At 42.4% G+C, this 14,314-nt stretch overlaps 1 protein-coding gene across 2 annotated transcripts in view; it reads left to right on the top strand.

Moving 5' to 3' along the window:
• CLDN10 (claudin 10) overlaps window positions 1–14,314 on the top strand; it is a 99,859-nt gene that overhangs the window by 66,664 nt on the left and 18,881 nt on the right. The window contains exon 1 of one of the 2 annotated variants that reach the window (XM_073212442.1): window positions 8,616–8,926. The exons of the other annotated variant lie outside the window; for it this stretch is intronic. Coding sequence (XP_073068543.1) covers window positions 8,707–8,926 — 220 coding nt within the window. The 5' untranslated portion in view covers window positions 8,616–8,706. Of the gene's footprint in view, window positions 1–8,615; window positions 8,927–14,314 lie in introns of those variants that run through there. 2 annotated transcript variants of the gene reach the window in all.

Below are 14,314 nucleotides of genomic sequence, written 5' to 3'. Positions count from 1 at the left end.
TTGAATGTCAGCCCACTGTGGTTTCCATACATTGTGTAATGATTAAAAACCCTCCCAATGCAGCACTGAGCTTACATTCGTCATATGTTAAGTAATGTTCGATGATCATTACTTTACAACTGTGGAATCAGAGCAGGAGGATAGATGGCATTTAAACTCATTTTTTTATTTCATGTGTTGTTTGGTTTAGAATACTCAAAAGTCAAAGTGATTCTGAAAGGTAGTCACAGAGGCGGTTCATCTTTGGCCCTGTTTGCCCAAAAACAAAGTATTACACTGGAAATACATATGCTACCGTCAGTAAATAATCAGAAGAAATTTATAGTCAAGGTCAAAGTCATAGCCATAACCATAGTAAAAAAATGTCATAATCAGTGAAAACTAACAGTCACACTTTTGCAGTGATTAGGTAAAGCCAGCACTAGTATTTGTGGGGTCTCATATCCACCCTTTTAAAAAATCTTCTGTCCTGAAACTGAGAGTCAGTCAGAGCTCCCCAGGTAGTGAGGAAAAAGTGCCATTTTAAATAAGGTTGTGGGGGCACATACTACTTGGAGCTGAGCTTGGTTTCCCTAAACCAGTGAAATACAAGTGCCTTGAAAGTCAAAATTAATCAACTATTAGGAAAATGCATATAAGAAACTGGTGATCCTAATCTATGAGTAAAGTTATCATATAACTATTCCTGGATTAGAGGTACTGACCCTGCTTACAAACAGATTAAAATGAACAGATGGAAACACATACTGCATTTTCCTAAATTCATATAGTATGACTCCAAACCAGCTGTAAAAAATTTCTTAGTGATAAACATAATTACTTACCTATGTATATACAATGGGTTTTTAAAAGACAAAAAAGAGCAACTATTTGAAGATTAATTTGATCATTTGAGGTTTAAAATAAGACCCCATATGTGTTGCAAGATTATAAATAGAAAAGATCTGACATTTCTTCATTTAGAAAGATTATTTACTTGGAAGAGGAAATAAAAATCAGATATTTACAAGTAGTTTTTGAGAGTTTATGCTGAACATTTCACCCAATATTTTAAGTCATTTATCCATTTGACTAATAAAACTAAATTCAACCATTTACCAAATACCCATAATATATTGTAACATCTGTGCTTTATTTGATCTTCTCAATCACATCTGGAATTAACATGAAATAATGGAACTTTATTATTTGCTTTTCTCCCCTATAGTATATAAACTCTAGAAAACCAACAAACAGAATAGCACTCAGGTTGCTTAACCAAATTTCATTGGCTAATTTGTTGACCATGTCAAAAAATTACAACATAATATTTTATATAGTGTTTTCATTAGAAAACAAAACATTGCTTAACCTTATAGGATTACATATATGGGTGAATTGTCTGGTGGGGAAGTAGTTGATTTAGAGCATTTTTGTTTGTCAGAGAGATTTAGGTTCGGAATTCCAGAGGTGTGGCATTACAGTAATCACAGGTAAAACATGACATCAACTTTGTTCTTTAGAACTTTTTATTAATTCTTCACAAACCTTAAATCAAACATAGAAACAGCTATTGCTTTGAACCACAAAAAGAGGTGTGCCTATTATCTGTCTACCATATTAACAGCATACAATTCTACTGTTATTTCCTTTCTTTTCATGTTACTATTCAAAAGCCATTTGTAGAGATGACTCTGCTTTAACCTGAAAGGAAAAAACCTCCTAGTTAATATACTTGTAAATATTTTCTCAGCACAAATACATCACTGAGGAGAACCTGTGTGGAATATAATAGTTTTCAACTTTTAAATATTCCAGTCTCTCTCATAATTCAGATCTTTCTTCTAAACTCACACATTTTCAAATTCATAGATTTTTGAAGAATAACATATACAATGTATTATTCCCACAGGTACAGTACTCTAACACACACTTTATAACTTTATGTATGTTAAGAAGTCACTTGTGGATGCCAGTTCCTCATCTGTACTTTTTAAAGTACTTTCTAACTCGAATATTCTAGAACTATAACACATATGTGCTATATTGCTTTTAAATGACATCAAACTAAGATATATATTTTAGTAACAAGTCACATAGATGTAAATGTAGAAGGAAAAGCTGCATCAGACTATTTTCTGATAGATATAACCACATGACAGAACAGAGGGGAAGAGGGTGGTGGCAAAACCATTTGGGGGCAGGGTGGCACATGGGTGGGGCCCTGAGCCCACGCTGTGCTCTCCAAGCTGTGGGCTTGGTGCTGGATTGCAGCCACACACAGGAAGGGGCACCTTTCTTGAACTCATACAAAATGTCTCACAGGCCAGCAGGAGGCCCTACCATGGGATGATTTCTCTCATCCTAAAAAGTTAAAAATTGTAAAAGAGGAAAGCCTTTCGTGATCCCACAGAGCTGTTTCCTGCTCTTATCTCCTTTTCTGCCCCCCTCATTCGCTGAGCCTCCCTCCCTTCCGTTTTGCCCCCTCCACCTCCTCCACAAAACAGCTCCCATCAAGGACCACCAGGACCTCCAGGTCTTTCTTCTAGTCTTCACTCGGCTTGTCTCCTTGACAGCATGTGACACCATTAATCCTTCCTACTTCACTTCCTCCTCCTTAAAAAAGTGTCTTTATGCGGCTTCCAGGATCCTCTCCCTTGTCTTTCTCCAACCTAGATGGCTGTGCCTTTTCACTCTCTTCTGCTGGTTCCTCCCTAGCTCCTAGACTCTGTCTCTCTTGTCTATGCTCAGCCCTAGAGGATCTGGGTAGTTTCTCGGTTTAAATGCCACCTAACCACAGGTGACTCCAAAGTGTACATGGGGAGCCTGAATATATCTGCTCTTAACGCTGGACCTGTAGATTCAAGTGCTACTCAGCTTCTCCCCCTGCATGTCTCCTAGGCACCCCCAAACTCAACATGTCTAAAACTAAACTCTGGTTATTTGCCCCTAAACCTGCTCATCTTGAGCCTCCCTCATCTCAGGAAATGATGTCTCCACCCTCCTGGGGGCTGAGGCCAAAACCCTCATGTCTTTCTTGATTTCACTCTCTCACTCATACATCATAGCCAGTCATTCAGAAATCTTGTCAGCTCTGCCCCCAAAATAGACCCAAGATGCACAATCTGACCGTTTATCGCCACCTCACTTCCACAAGCCTGCTCAAAGCCACCCCCATCACTCAGCGGGGTTACTGTCCTAGCCTCCGCCTGGTGTCCTGACCTCCCTTCAGGCTAGCCTCAGAGTGGGCCTAAAACCTAGATAGGATGCCCCTTCTCTTCACAAAACCCACCCGTGCCTTCCCATCAAACTCAGAGTAAATGCCAAATCGGTGTTAGGATTTACAGGGCCCTCGACAAGTTGCCCACACTCATGTACCCATGCCCCTCTACTTATACACATGCTCACTCACAAATACACATGGGCACACGCCTAGACGCACACAGACACAGACACATGAACAGACACACTAAGATGCAGTTCTCTGCTTTTCCGCCCACCTTCTTTTTCCAGTACTGCTGCTTCTCTCCCCAAGCCCATGGCTTCCTAGCTCATATTTTATCCCCCAGCTTTATTTCTTGTTTCTTTCTTTTCTCCTTCCATCAAGGAGCTGTTCACCTCCTCTTACACAGAACTGCCATCTACTTATCTATCTTACTTTTGAACTTGCCTTCGGACAGCCACCTTCCCATTTTCTTGCCCTGGCTCATCTCCCTCTTACTTCCTGGCTTCTCTGCCTCTACTCCGCCCACATCAGTCTCTTCTTTGCGGGCGCTCCACCAAACGCTTCCTGTTGGTCTTGCCCATTCCCTCATCCGCCCCCTGTCCCCTTCATCACCCTGCTTTATAAGGGAATTGAACTCCAGCACTTTATCACAAGTTTCTAAAAAACAAACATCAGAACTGAAAATAAGACTACACACTGATATTTTTAAAACATGATCTGCACACACACACCCACATACACACGCACATACACACACACCCCCTTTAAACATGGCAGAGAAGGACAGTCATGGCAGGAAGCAGATGGGAAAGACAGTGGTGAGGACACTGAAAGAAAACTCTTGCCTCTCTCCTCTCCTTGTTGATCTCGCCTCTGACTGATGGAGTTCGCTAAGAATCATAGAACCTGCAGGATTCAAGACCATCTAAAACAACTCCGTTGTTTACAAATGAGAATCTGCAGCTCAGAGAAATGAAATCGCTTAGCCAAAACTAACAGATTTATTTGCTGTCCAGTCTAAGTGGATAGGTTGAATTAATACTCTTAAGATGCTTCCTGATCAGGAAATCCACCAGCAAGTCCTGGAAGGTTCTGGTATCCCAGTGTGAGAGTCATTCCAGGCTGGAGGCATATTCGAGTCTGCTGGGGCCCAGATCTCAGCTCTCCAGGGGAATCTAGACAGTCTTAGGATACCTTAGAACTGGGAATGAGTGTGTTTTAAATGAATGCATGAAACACAAATCCCCAAGATATATGGCGCCGACTTGTGATAGGCCCATTGAAACATTTGGATGCAGTACAACTTCAGAGGGTACCAAATGCCAGAATTAGGCACTGTTTGTTTCTTTATACTTTGCAAAATAATATATATGTATATGCACACACACACACATACAATCACTGATGCAACAATAAGCAATGAGTGTCCTTCCCATAGCCATGCTTATTAACTCAGTAGCTATCATGCTAAGTAGATTATAAATATCATTGAATTAGTGTAGGGTATTAAGATAAACTAAGAGGGTTAGGGAAAATGGACGGAAAAAGAACACAGATATGGTATTTTACTATCTTAGTATTGGCATTAATGTTTTCTTTAAAGTGGTGTAACAATATTTGGCTCCTAAGCAGTTGTTGTTTCAGTTAATACCACATTTATCAGGACTTCAGTTTCTTCCCACCTGATTAGCCATACTCCACCTCGCTGGAACCTAGGAAGGAGCTAATATATACTGAAACCAAATTTGATGCTTAGAAAATCCTTGAGTTGTTGAAAGGCACACCTGTGCTGTTTGGCAGGTGAGTTGAATCGCAAGTAAAGAATTTCTGCAAATCTCCTGTTCAGTCGGCTAAACTGGTTTCACTTCTATTGAACAACTGTGTGGGGTGGAAGAATCCTCTATTTTTCCCTAATAACTATGGTAATGCCAAAGAAACAACTTTCAGGGCTAATCTCAGTGGCTGAGATCTCAAATGTGGAAAAGCTCAGAATATATTTCAGAACATCAAATGTCTTCAGATCAAATTTACTAATTTAAGATAAATCAGTAGTTTCCATATTTGAAAACAATGACAGTTTTTGTGCAAAAAAAATTACTGTTAATTACTTTGAATAATTTGCAGAAGTAATTTTCTAGCTGTATTCATGTTTATATTTATATTAGGAATATTTGCTTTGAATAGTTAAATAAAAATTTCAGTGAACTGAATCCTAAGGAAAATAAAGAAGCATTTATCAGTTGACAGGTACTCTGAAAATGGGCTTGCAGATTAACTGCAAAGGTTATTTCAGACTCTGTAGTCTTAAAGTGAAATGAGCCATTTATCTACTACTTTGAAAAAAAATTTCTCAGTTCAGTCTGTTTTTTGCTTTCTGGACATTGGTATGTTAGATTATGTGGCCATCTGTCCTATGCTTAGGTTTTTTCTGACTAAATTGGTTTTGAAAAGCTTAATAAATAAGACATTCTAAAATAAATGCTTGATTCATTACATAATATTCTGCAGGTATTAAAGAAAGTTAACATTTTTCATCCTTTGGACAGGCATTTGTGAGCTTTACAAAAAAACTCTCCATAGTAAATATGCAGTACACGCCAGGAAACAAAAAGAAAAATGCCAGAACAGACAAAGGATAAAAGTAAAAGAAAATTAATCAAGCTCATAGGCATGACGACCCTGGTTTGTTTCTGCTGGCAAAGGAACTAATAGTGCTGCCAGCCAGGTCTTAATTTATGGATTGCTTGTGGTATTTTTCAAACCCTTCTAAGTTGAAATTGTGTTACAATTTTACAGTAAGAGAGTATTTCTTTTTTCAAAGTTTTCAGCCAAGAGATTAATAGTCTTTCTCTCTATAATACACCCCATCTGTTTTGCTAAATTAGCTGTTCATACACAAATACATGAATCTCAACCAGTCAGAGCTGTGGTTTCCACACTGGCTGTATATTAGAAGCTTTGGAAAAATCTTAAGAGCTACTCTCAGAGCCACTCCCAGAGATTCCGGCTTGAACAGTCTGGTGACACAGCAAAGAGAGTCATTCTTGGAGTTCCAAGTTGGAATGGAGAAGTTGTTTCCTCTGGAAGCTATGTTGCAATGATTATCTGGGTTTATGAATTTTTAAGTACAATAGGTAAAGTTATGTTATCTGTTAAATAAACTTTTAGGGACTGGTCAAAAACACCAAACCATTCTTCTCTCTTTAAAACAAACAAACAATGTACCTTTGGTTCCAAACAATGAAATTTATAACCAGCCTGTTGATAAATTAGGAATTGTTTGAGTCTTCAAGGTCACATAATTCTACACCTTTTTGTGTCAGGGGTAAGTTAGGATTTTGTCTTGTAAACAAAAAAATGAAAGAACAATTTTAGCAAGTACCTACTACCAGGAAGACAGAAGCCAACAAAGGAACTGTCAAACAAAGCCAGGAAATAAAGTCCAAAACCAAATTTCTGCAATTTTTAATTTTAGGAAACACCATAGGGAATGCCCCAGTTCACGACGTTTTGTGTGTTCTGAATAGTAAATTGGATTAAAAATAGCTTGATCATCAGAAAGCACGATGACATAAAAATAACAGTGAAAATATGCTGGAGGGCAAGAAACCAGACCATAAAACAGCACTTTAAAAAGATAAATCATACAAAAGAATAGAGGACACTTTGTAGTCAACTCAGAGGTGAGTGATTTGAATAGCAAAGATGAGAAGGATGAAGTTAGGTAGATGCTTCCCAAACTGTTTTTGAGCTTGACCCATCTGTGAACCCAATATGACACGCCAGGACAAGTGGGGACCAAGAGCAGTACAGCGGTGTAACCATGGGCTTATGCCACCAGGTCAGCTATCTTCACCCTTATGTCCATTCACACAAGCCCTCAGAGGGCCACGCACACACAGACACACCTCCCAAGGGCCGCTGTGTTGGCCCAAGAGTAGAACTTAATCTGTGTTATCTCAGCATAGACCACGGCATTTGGGTGGAAGCTGAAGAGAGACAGGTTTGAGCTCAACATAAAGAACAATCTAAAAGGCTGTCAAGACACCACAAAAGAAAAGCAGAACACACACCTGCCATGCACTGAACTGGTGGTCCTGAATGTTACACTACTGTTATCTCTAGAAATAGGACAATTGTGTTGAATGTGGAGTGTGTCCTAATGGTCTTCAGTGGTCCTTCCAAATTAAGTTTTGATGATGCTGTCGTCCAACTGCCTTTCTTCTCCATAAACATCTAAGCACCTCTAATTTCATTTTGTACATATTTGGTTGAAAAAAAATAGTGACCAAGGGGAATTGAGAAATTCTTCACACAAACCGAAGTGCCCCTGCATAAAGATTGTGAAAGAGGGTTAGCAACTAGCTTTCTTGTAGCAGACTCATTTATAGGTTTTAGACCTTTGGTTACTTTTGGCAAGAAGTGAATCGTAAAAGCTCATACCAAGAACGGCAAGAACTTTAAATGGACAAATAATAACCCCATAATAAAGCTAGTGTCTTTGTTCTTTCATTTATGCCCAGATTTGTGACCTCCGGAGCCGAAAGTACACCCTGCTCTTTATGTGTACCTTGAGACAGCAATGAACTTATTCTTCAATTAGGTGCAAAAGGTGGAGGTGGGAAAAAATTGAAACAAGATACAGAAAGTTTCCACCCTAGCAGACCCATCAGTTTCTAGAATAGACGCACAGAACTGGAAGCTGGAAGGTACCTACAGGAAAGATGTCTTAAATGCCTGTCCTATGTGTAGTGCACTGATTAATAAAAGCCAGCAACTGTGGCTGGAATACTCGAGATCGAGATCACAATGAGAGCTCTGATGGAGCCTGTGCTCACCATATGCTGTTTGCGTCACGCACCTCTTTACACTGACTCTGTGCATATTTCCCGGCCAAAAAGAACCGCAAAATTTTAGGGCAAAACCGATTTCGAGCCCAGAACTTGCAGTGATCCCTCTTTGACAAGCCGAACAGGGTCAAGCAAGCAAGCGTGGCCTGAAAACCTTTAGCGCTCGGTGAGCCAGCCGAGGGCGGCTTTACCGGGCTGGGTCCTTTCGGGGCACACAAAAGGTTTTTTCCGCTCTGCTTTTACAAGGTTTTCCGGAGAGCAAGCTATGTGCCCGTGGGTAGGGCTGGGGAGAGGAGCGAGGGAGGGACGCATCCGGATGTGGACAACCTGCTGCCAGTCTGTCCAACAGGAGAGCGATTGCACGCGGTCCCTCGGCACCCGAGATGCGGGGCGCGGGGAGAAGAGGAGCGCAGGCCAGCCTGTCTCCCGACCGCGGGCGCCGGGCTACGGGGCGGGAGAGAACCCCTGCGGCGGCCGCAGCAGCGCCCCGCGAGCCCCCCGGCCACCGAGGACGCGTCCCCGGGTCAGCGCCCGCCCCCTAGCGCCGGGCCCGCGGGCGGGGCGGGGAGGAGGCGGAGCCGCGGGGCAGGGCGCGCGGGGGTCGCAGCGCAGAGCTCCAGCTCCAGCTCTAGCGCGGCTGCATCGGGCGGCATGGCGAGCACGGCGTCGGAGATCATCGCCTTCATGGTCTCCATCTCTGGCTGGGTGCTGGTGTCCTCCACGCTGCCCACCGACTACTGGAAAGTGTCTACCATCGACGGCACGGTCATCACCACTGCCACCTATTGGGCCAACCTGTGGAAGACGTGCGTTACCGACTCCACCGGTGTCTCCAACTGCAAGGACTTCCCCTCCATGCTGGCGCTGGACGGTCTGCATCCCCTCGGCCCCTTTCCTGGCCTTCGGGGCTCCCTGGGCCATCGGCGGGGGCGCCCGCTCGGTCCCACGACCCCCGCCGGGGCCCCTGGGCCGTGCTCCGCCGAGACCCAGCCCTTCTCCCTCCCCAGGGCTTGTCCGAACCCAGCACCCCGAGGCCGGGGACGGGGAAGCGCACAGAGGCCTGGGCTGGGTGGGTGATGGAGGCGTCGGGGGAGGAGGGAAGCAGCTGAGAGGTCCCGGCTGTGGAACCTCCGTCTCTCGGGGACTGTTAGGACACGGAGTCACGCAGAAGGGGCTTCTTTCCTTCACCCAGCACTGTCCAAAAGAGCTGGCTTCTGATTAAAATGCCTTGTCAAAGCTACATCTGCTTGCCCTGAACTCCGCTTAACTGTTTTGTTAGATCTATTTAAAGTAGGCAGGAGAAAAGGAAACATATTGCAGGGGGTGGTTTTTGCCCCTGAAACGCTTCTACAAACGTGTCTGCCCCGTTCTTACCGCCTCCTCCAAGTTTTAGGAAAACAGCCCTCGCTGGTGTGGCAGGGGCAGACCGTAGAGAAGCCTGGCCTGTAAGAAGTTTGTGCCAGAGACTGACAAGTTCTAAGCGCCGTGTCCCCCTCGTGTTATTCATCTCTAGATTGTTTCTGCACTGTTCTTGTTAGCTAGGTGCTTTCTTGCATTGCATTAGAGCAACAGGTAGATGTTCACATGGAAAACTGGCTGTCTTTTAATGTCAAGGGAACAGTAGATGTCCCGGACACAATGATTGCTCAAGTTCTAGCCTCACTTTCTTCCCAGGATTTTACAGAATATGACTAGATGAGATCCGGCAGAAACTTGAGGAGAGTCACTTTCTTCTTTTCTAAAATTGAGGTGTTTTCTTTTTCTTTCATTACTGACCTGCAAATTTGTATTTGCATAGCTGAGTAAATAAAAGACAAGGTTTAATTTCCCTAAATTGGTGCTTGCCATGAAAAGCAAACTGTTGCTCATGTGGTTTTTGATGGAAGCTCTGTGTAAGAGAATACGTGTCTGGTTTTACATGAGTGACACCTGGGTCGTATCCTGTTGTGTAAAATAAGTACCTGGACACTGTTGATTCTCTGAATTGCTGTTGAATTTCCTGTGCTCGATAGAGCACACATCCAGGGAGATGGTTTGAACAGGCAGATTCGTGTTTCTGTGGTTTGCATTTGTGAATGTGGGACTGACAGCTTTTGTGCTAAGTGCATTCTTCTGTTGTGACTGTATTGTTACCTGAGATTGCGCGCCAGATAAGCACTCTTCCTTCTCTGAGACAGGTAGGGGACAAAGATGAGGACTGAGAAATAAATGCTCCAGGAGGAGCATTGGGTATAGAATAAAGTTTTCACCCTATGCATCTCAGGTAAGAGTGGACTTGCTATCAAGAGGGAATTGAGAATGGAGTAAAGATAGGAAGAGTGACATATATACAACCCAAATTGCAAAGTGGCCTTCCATGTGTGCTCTTGTGTCTAGAAAAGGACTTTTTAAAAAAGCAAATGATACCACACGACTGTTCTGCAACATTTTTAAATTAATAACTTATCTTTCCAAGTCAGTACATGCCAAAGGAACTCTTTTTAATGACTGCATAGTATTCATTTGTCTGGGCAAACTGGTTTATTGAATCATTTACCCATCATTGGACCTTGGACCCTTTCCAGCTTTTCATTTGTTCTTAGTGCTGTATTAAAAATCTTTATAGTCACCTCTTTGTGCACACATGTGTTTATGAAGTAGATACTGAGAAGTGGTCTTGTCTGAGCAGTAGACAGTTCATTTTAATATTCACTTTATACTGCCAAATAACATCCTACTAACGGTTCATGAGAATGTCTGTTTCTTCCTATTCTTATCACTAAGTTCTTCATCCAGTACTACAGGTAATACTCGTAACAGTCTCAGGCAATCATTTTAGTTGACATTTCCCTGATTGCCGTGATTTTTTTACCATCTTCTCATGTATTTATGGGCCATTTATTTGTTTTCTTTGAATTGCCTGTCCATACCTTATGCCTATGGTCTGCTGTTTCCCCTTGATTTAAATGATTTTGTTTTTTAAAATTCTAGATGTCAGTCCTTGACTTGTTATACGTGTTGCAGTCTAAGCCCATTGCTTGTCTTTTAAATTTATGATGTCTTTTCTTATACAAAACTTTGAAATGGGTACTATAATCAGATGTATCAGTCTTTCCCTGCTGGCTCTGCCTTTTGTGACTTAAGAAGGCATTGTCTACCCCAAGGCGATAAACTTACTTTTCTTTAACTCCTAGAATAATATGTGCCACCACTACATTTTCACATGAAGAGGCTACCCCACCTACAAGTGAAGCTTCCCGGAGCAAGCCCCGCCGCTTGCCCCACTCTGCCGGGGGCAGCTGCATCTGTTAGATGCTGGTTCTGAGGCGATCCTGCCGACAGCAAGCTGGCTGTGCTCTGGACTTGATGGCATTGCTTTAGAGTGGCCGGAGAAGGCTACGTTACCTTGGGCCATGGTGGCCGCAGGCCTGAGCAGGCCAGTCTGTCCCTTAAAGGAGGCAGAAGCTCTAGTTGAGAAGAAAATCCAAGAAGGGAGAGAGGGGCTCACAGAGCCCTCTGGTCTAGGCTGAGGTGGAAGAACAAACTTCTTGGACACAGACGATGAAATCATTAATCTTTATTTTGTATGGGAGGTCAAAACTCTGATTCCTCATCATCAAGGGGTATCATTGTCACCCCAATCTCCCTATGAGGAAAATGAGGCTGAGAAAATCTAAGCATGTCGATTTAATGGCATGGCATGTTAAGACCCCAAGTCTTATTTCTGCTTGTAATCTATCTTAGTGTGATGGAAGGGAAGCTTTGATAAGTTTCTTATCACTTACCAGACACTATGTTCATATGATTCACCCTGTGAGGTAAGTACCGTTGCCCCCATTGTACAGATGAGAAAACTGAGGCTTGGAGAAATTAGGTAACATAATCAAGGGCACACAGAGGGTAAACAGAAGAACCAGAGCTGAAATTCAGAGTTCATGTCTTCCCGCACACCACTCTCCTTTCAAAACTTGCAAAAAGTACACAAAGGTACTAGCATAAGAAAAGCACATTCTTCTCACACCCAACCCTTTAATTCCACAACTAACGTGTGTGCTCCTAGGAGACTGTCTCCACCAAGTGGATAATTTCATTTTTGCTGGTTTGCAATGGAAAACAAAGTTCACGTCATTTGGAAAACACTTAACTTTTAAGGGACACCTTGAAGGTTTCCTCCAACAGAATTCATTACTTTAAAGTCACTGTATTTACTAATTGAAAATTTCACAGTCGAATGAGCTGTTCATTGCTAACCCATATTCCTGTCCAAGCACCACTTGTACTGCAACTGAGACTCATTTTCAGCCAGGTTGTTTTTATTGTATGCCATCTATTTTTGTTAGTGGGAATGTTTGCCATTTCTTCTAAGAGAATTGGCTATAAATTATACTTCAGAGAACTTCTAAGTAAATATGTTCATGCCTCAGCACCTTAATGTGTTAATTAGCTATTAACAGTGTCAGTAAATTAGACCTGTCAAAAATAATGGCCTCCTTGACTAGGTTTTTACTACCACTTCACTTGATGGTGTGACTTATAAGGTTTGCCCTCCAGAACTGTTGAATAGCAAGGTTGTTGAGGTCTGCCTTGCAAAAAATAAACTCTGAAAAAATGTGTTGGGGAGTCACCTAAGACCTAAGTCTGTGGGTGTTTTAAAGTCTGGTAGCCCTGATTTACACACATCAGGTTTACCAACAACTATATTCTTTTTACAACTGGCAGGCAGGAAGCCCAACCCCTGCTCTTTGCTCCCCATTTCAGACAATCAAGCCAGTGATTGTGCTGGTGAGGATCCTTCTCTCCTGCATGTGACAAGTTAGCAAGTCATTATTATTCTCACACCAGAGAGACGCACCTTAGCTTCCAAATCAGAGTTCTGGCTAGCACTGAGGAAAGGCCAGCCCACATCAGAACCTGCTCTCTCCATTTGTCCTCTCGTACTTGTGTCAAGAAGTCTGTCCTACTATACTATAAGTAGTAGTCAAATGAAGTTTAAAATAACTATTTAGTCATATTAAGGATTGAATGCATCAGCCTGGCATTCTGACCACTGTTTACCACCTGGAAAATGCATTCTGTGTTCGAAATGATCAAATTGTAGGACTTAACCTTTTCCCAGGCTCCTGCATTTTCTATTCACAAAGCCTGTAATATTACTAAAGTCATTACAAATTACAGTGCATGATAATGTTGTCTAGGATGGGTTTTTGTACTATATATTTTTAGTGTATATCATCGAGGTTACATCACACAATGCTGTTTTGTCTGTTGAGTGGACTGCAACCAGAATCAGCTAAAGTACCTCAGAATCATAGATTAAGGTTAGTCTAAAAATATAATGAAACCACACTGTCCTAGTAGCTCTGGGGGTAAATGATGAGCCAGTTGTGGTTTTCCTGGTAGACCTTTAATCTTACAGAGAACCGACAGGCTCCCTCTCTTCTGTCGATAGTACAAAATAGATCTGTGCTTCTGCCTGCTCCCTGGGTTCTGCCTGCTCCCTGGGTTCTGCCTGCTCCCTGGGTTCTGCCTGCTCCCTGGGTTCTGCCTGCTCCCTGGGTTCTGCCTGCTCCCTGGGTTCTGCCTGCTCCCTGGGTTCTGCCTGCTCCCTGGGTTCTGCCTGCTCCCTGGGTTCTGCCTGCTCCCTGGGTTCTGCCTGCTCCCTGGGTTCTGGTTGGAAGACTGGAGGGTCAAGTTTAAAACAGAGCTGGCTTAGTAATTTTCAGCAGAGACCCAGACAGCCCTGCAGTGTGATTATGGCTACCAAAACGAGCCTTCAGTATTCGAATTTGCAAAAAGTGGGTTTCTTTTGCTGATTTTGATAGACCTCACCATCAGTGAAATTATTTCCCGTCTGGAAGTAGTTCACACTATAGAATAGAACACCGCTGTCACTGCGGTCCACACTTATTGCAATTAAATAGAGCAGCCCTCATGCGCTCTTCAAAATGGATCCTGGGGATAGGATCAGAACTTAAAATTTCATTCTTTCCCAAAACAAAAAAAACTGGAGGCCACCTGCCAGTTCAATCATAAATTATTCCCTGAATTTATGGTTATCATGGTCTTAGAATTACTGTTGATTGTAGGCTTTGCCCAAACACACACAACAAATGACTTCTTGTATCTTGGCATTTTTTAATTTTTTCAAATTAAGAAGTTTAATTCCACATATAAACCTTATATATATATATGTATGCTTCTTTGCTTAACACACATTTACTTATCACTAATATATGCCCTCATTATTTCAGATTGAAATATGGTATTTTTTCAGGCCGAA

Source organism: Manis javanica, chromosome 9 (assembly GCF_040802235.1).
Source record: "Manis javanica isolate MJ-LG chromosome 9, MJ_LKY, whole genome shotgun sequence".
NCBI lineage: Eukaryota > Metazoa > Chordata > Mammalia > Pholidota > Manidae > Manis > Manis javanica.
Note: the sequence above shows the minus strand (reverse complement) of the source record. Positions and strands in the feature narration are given on the sequence as shown.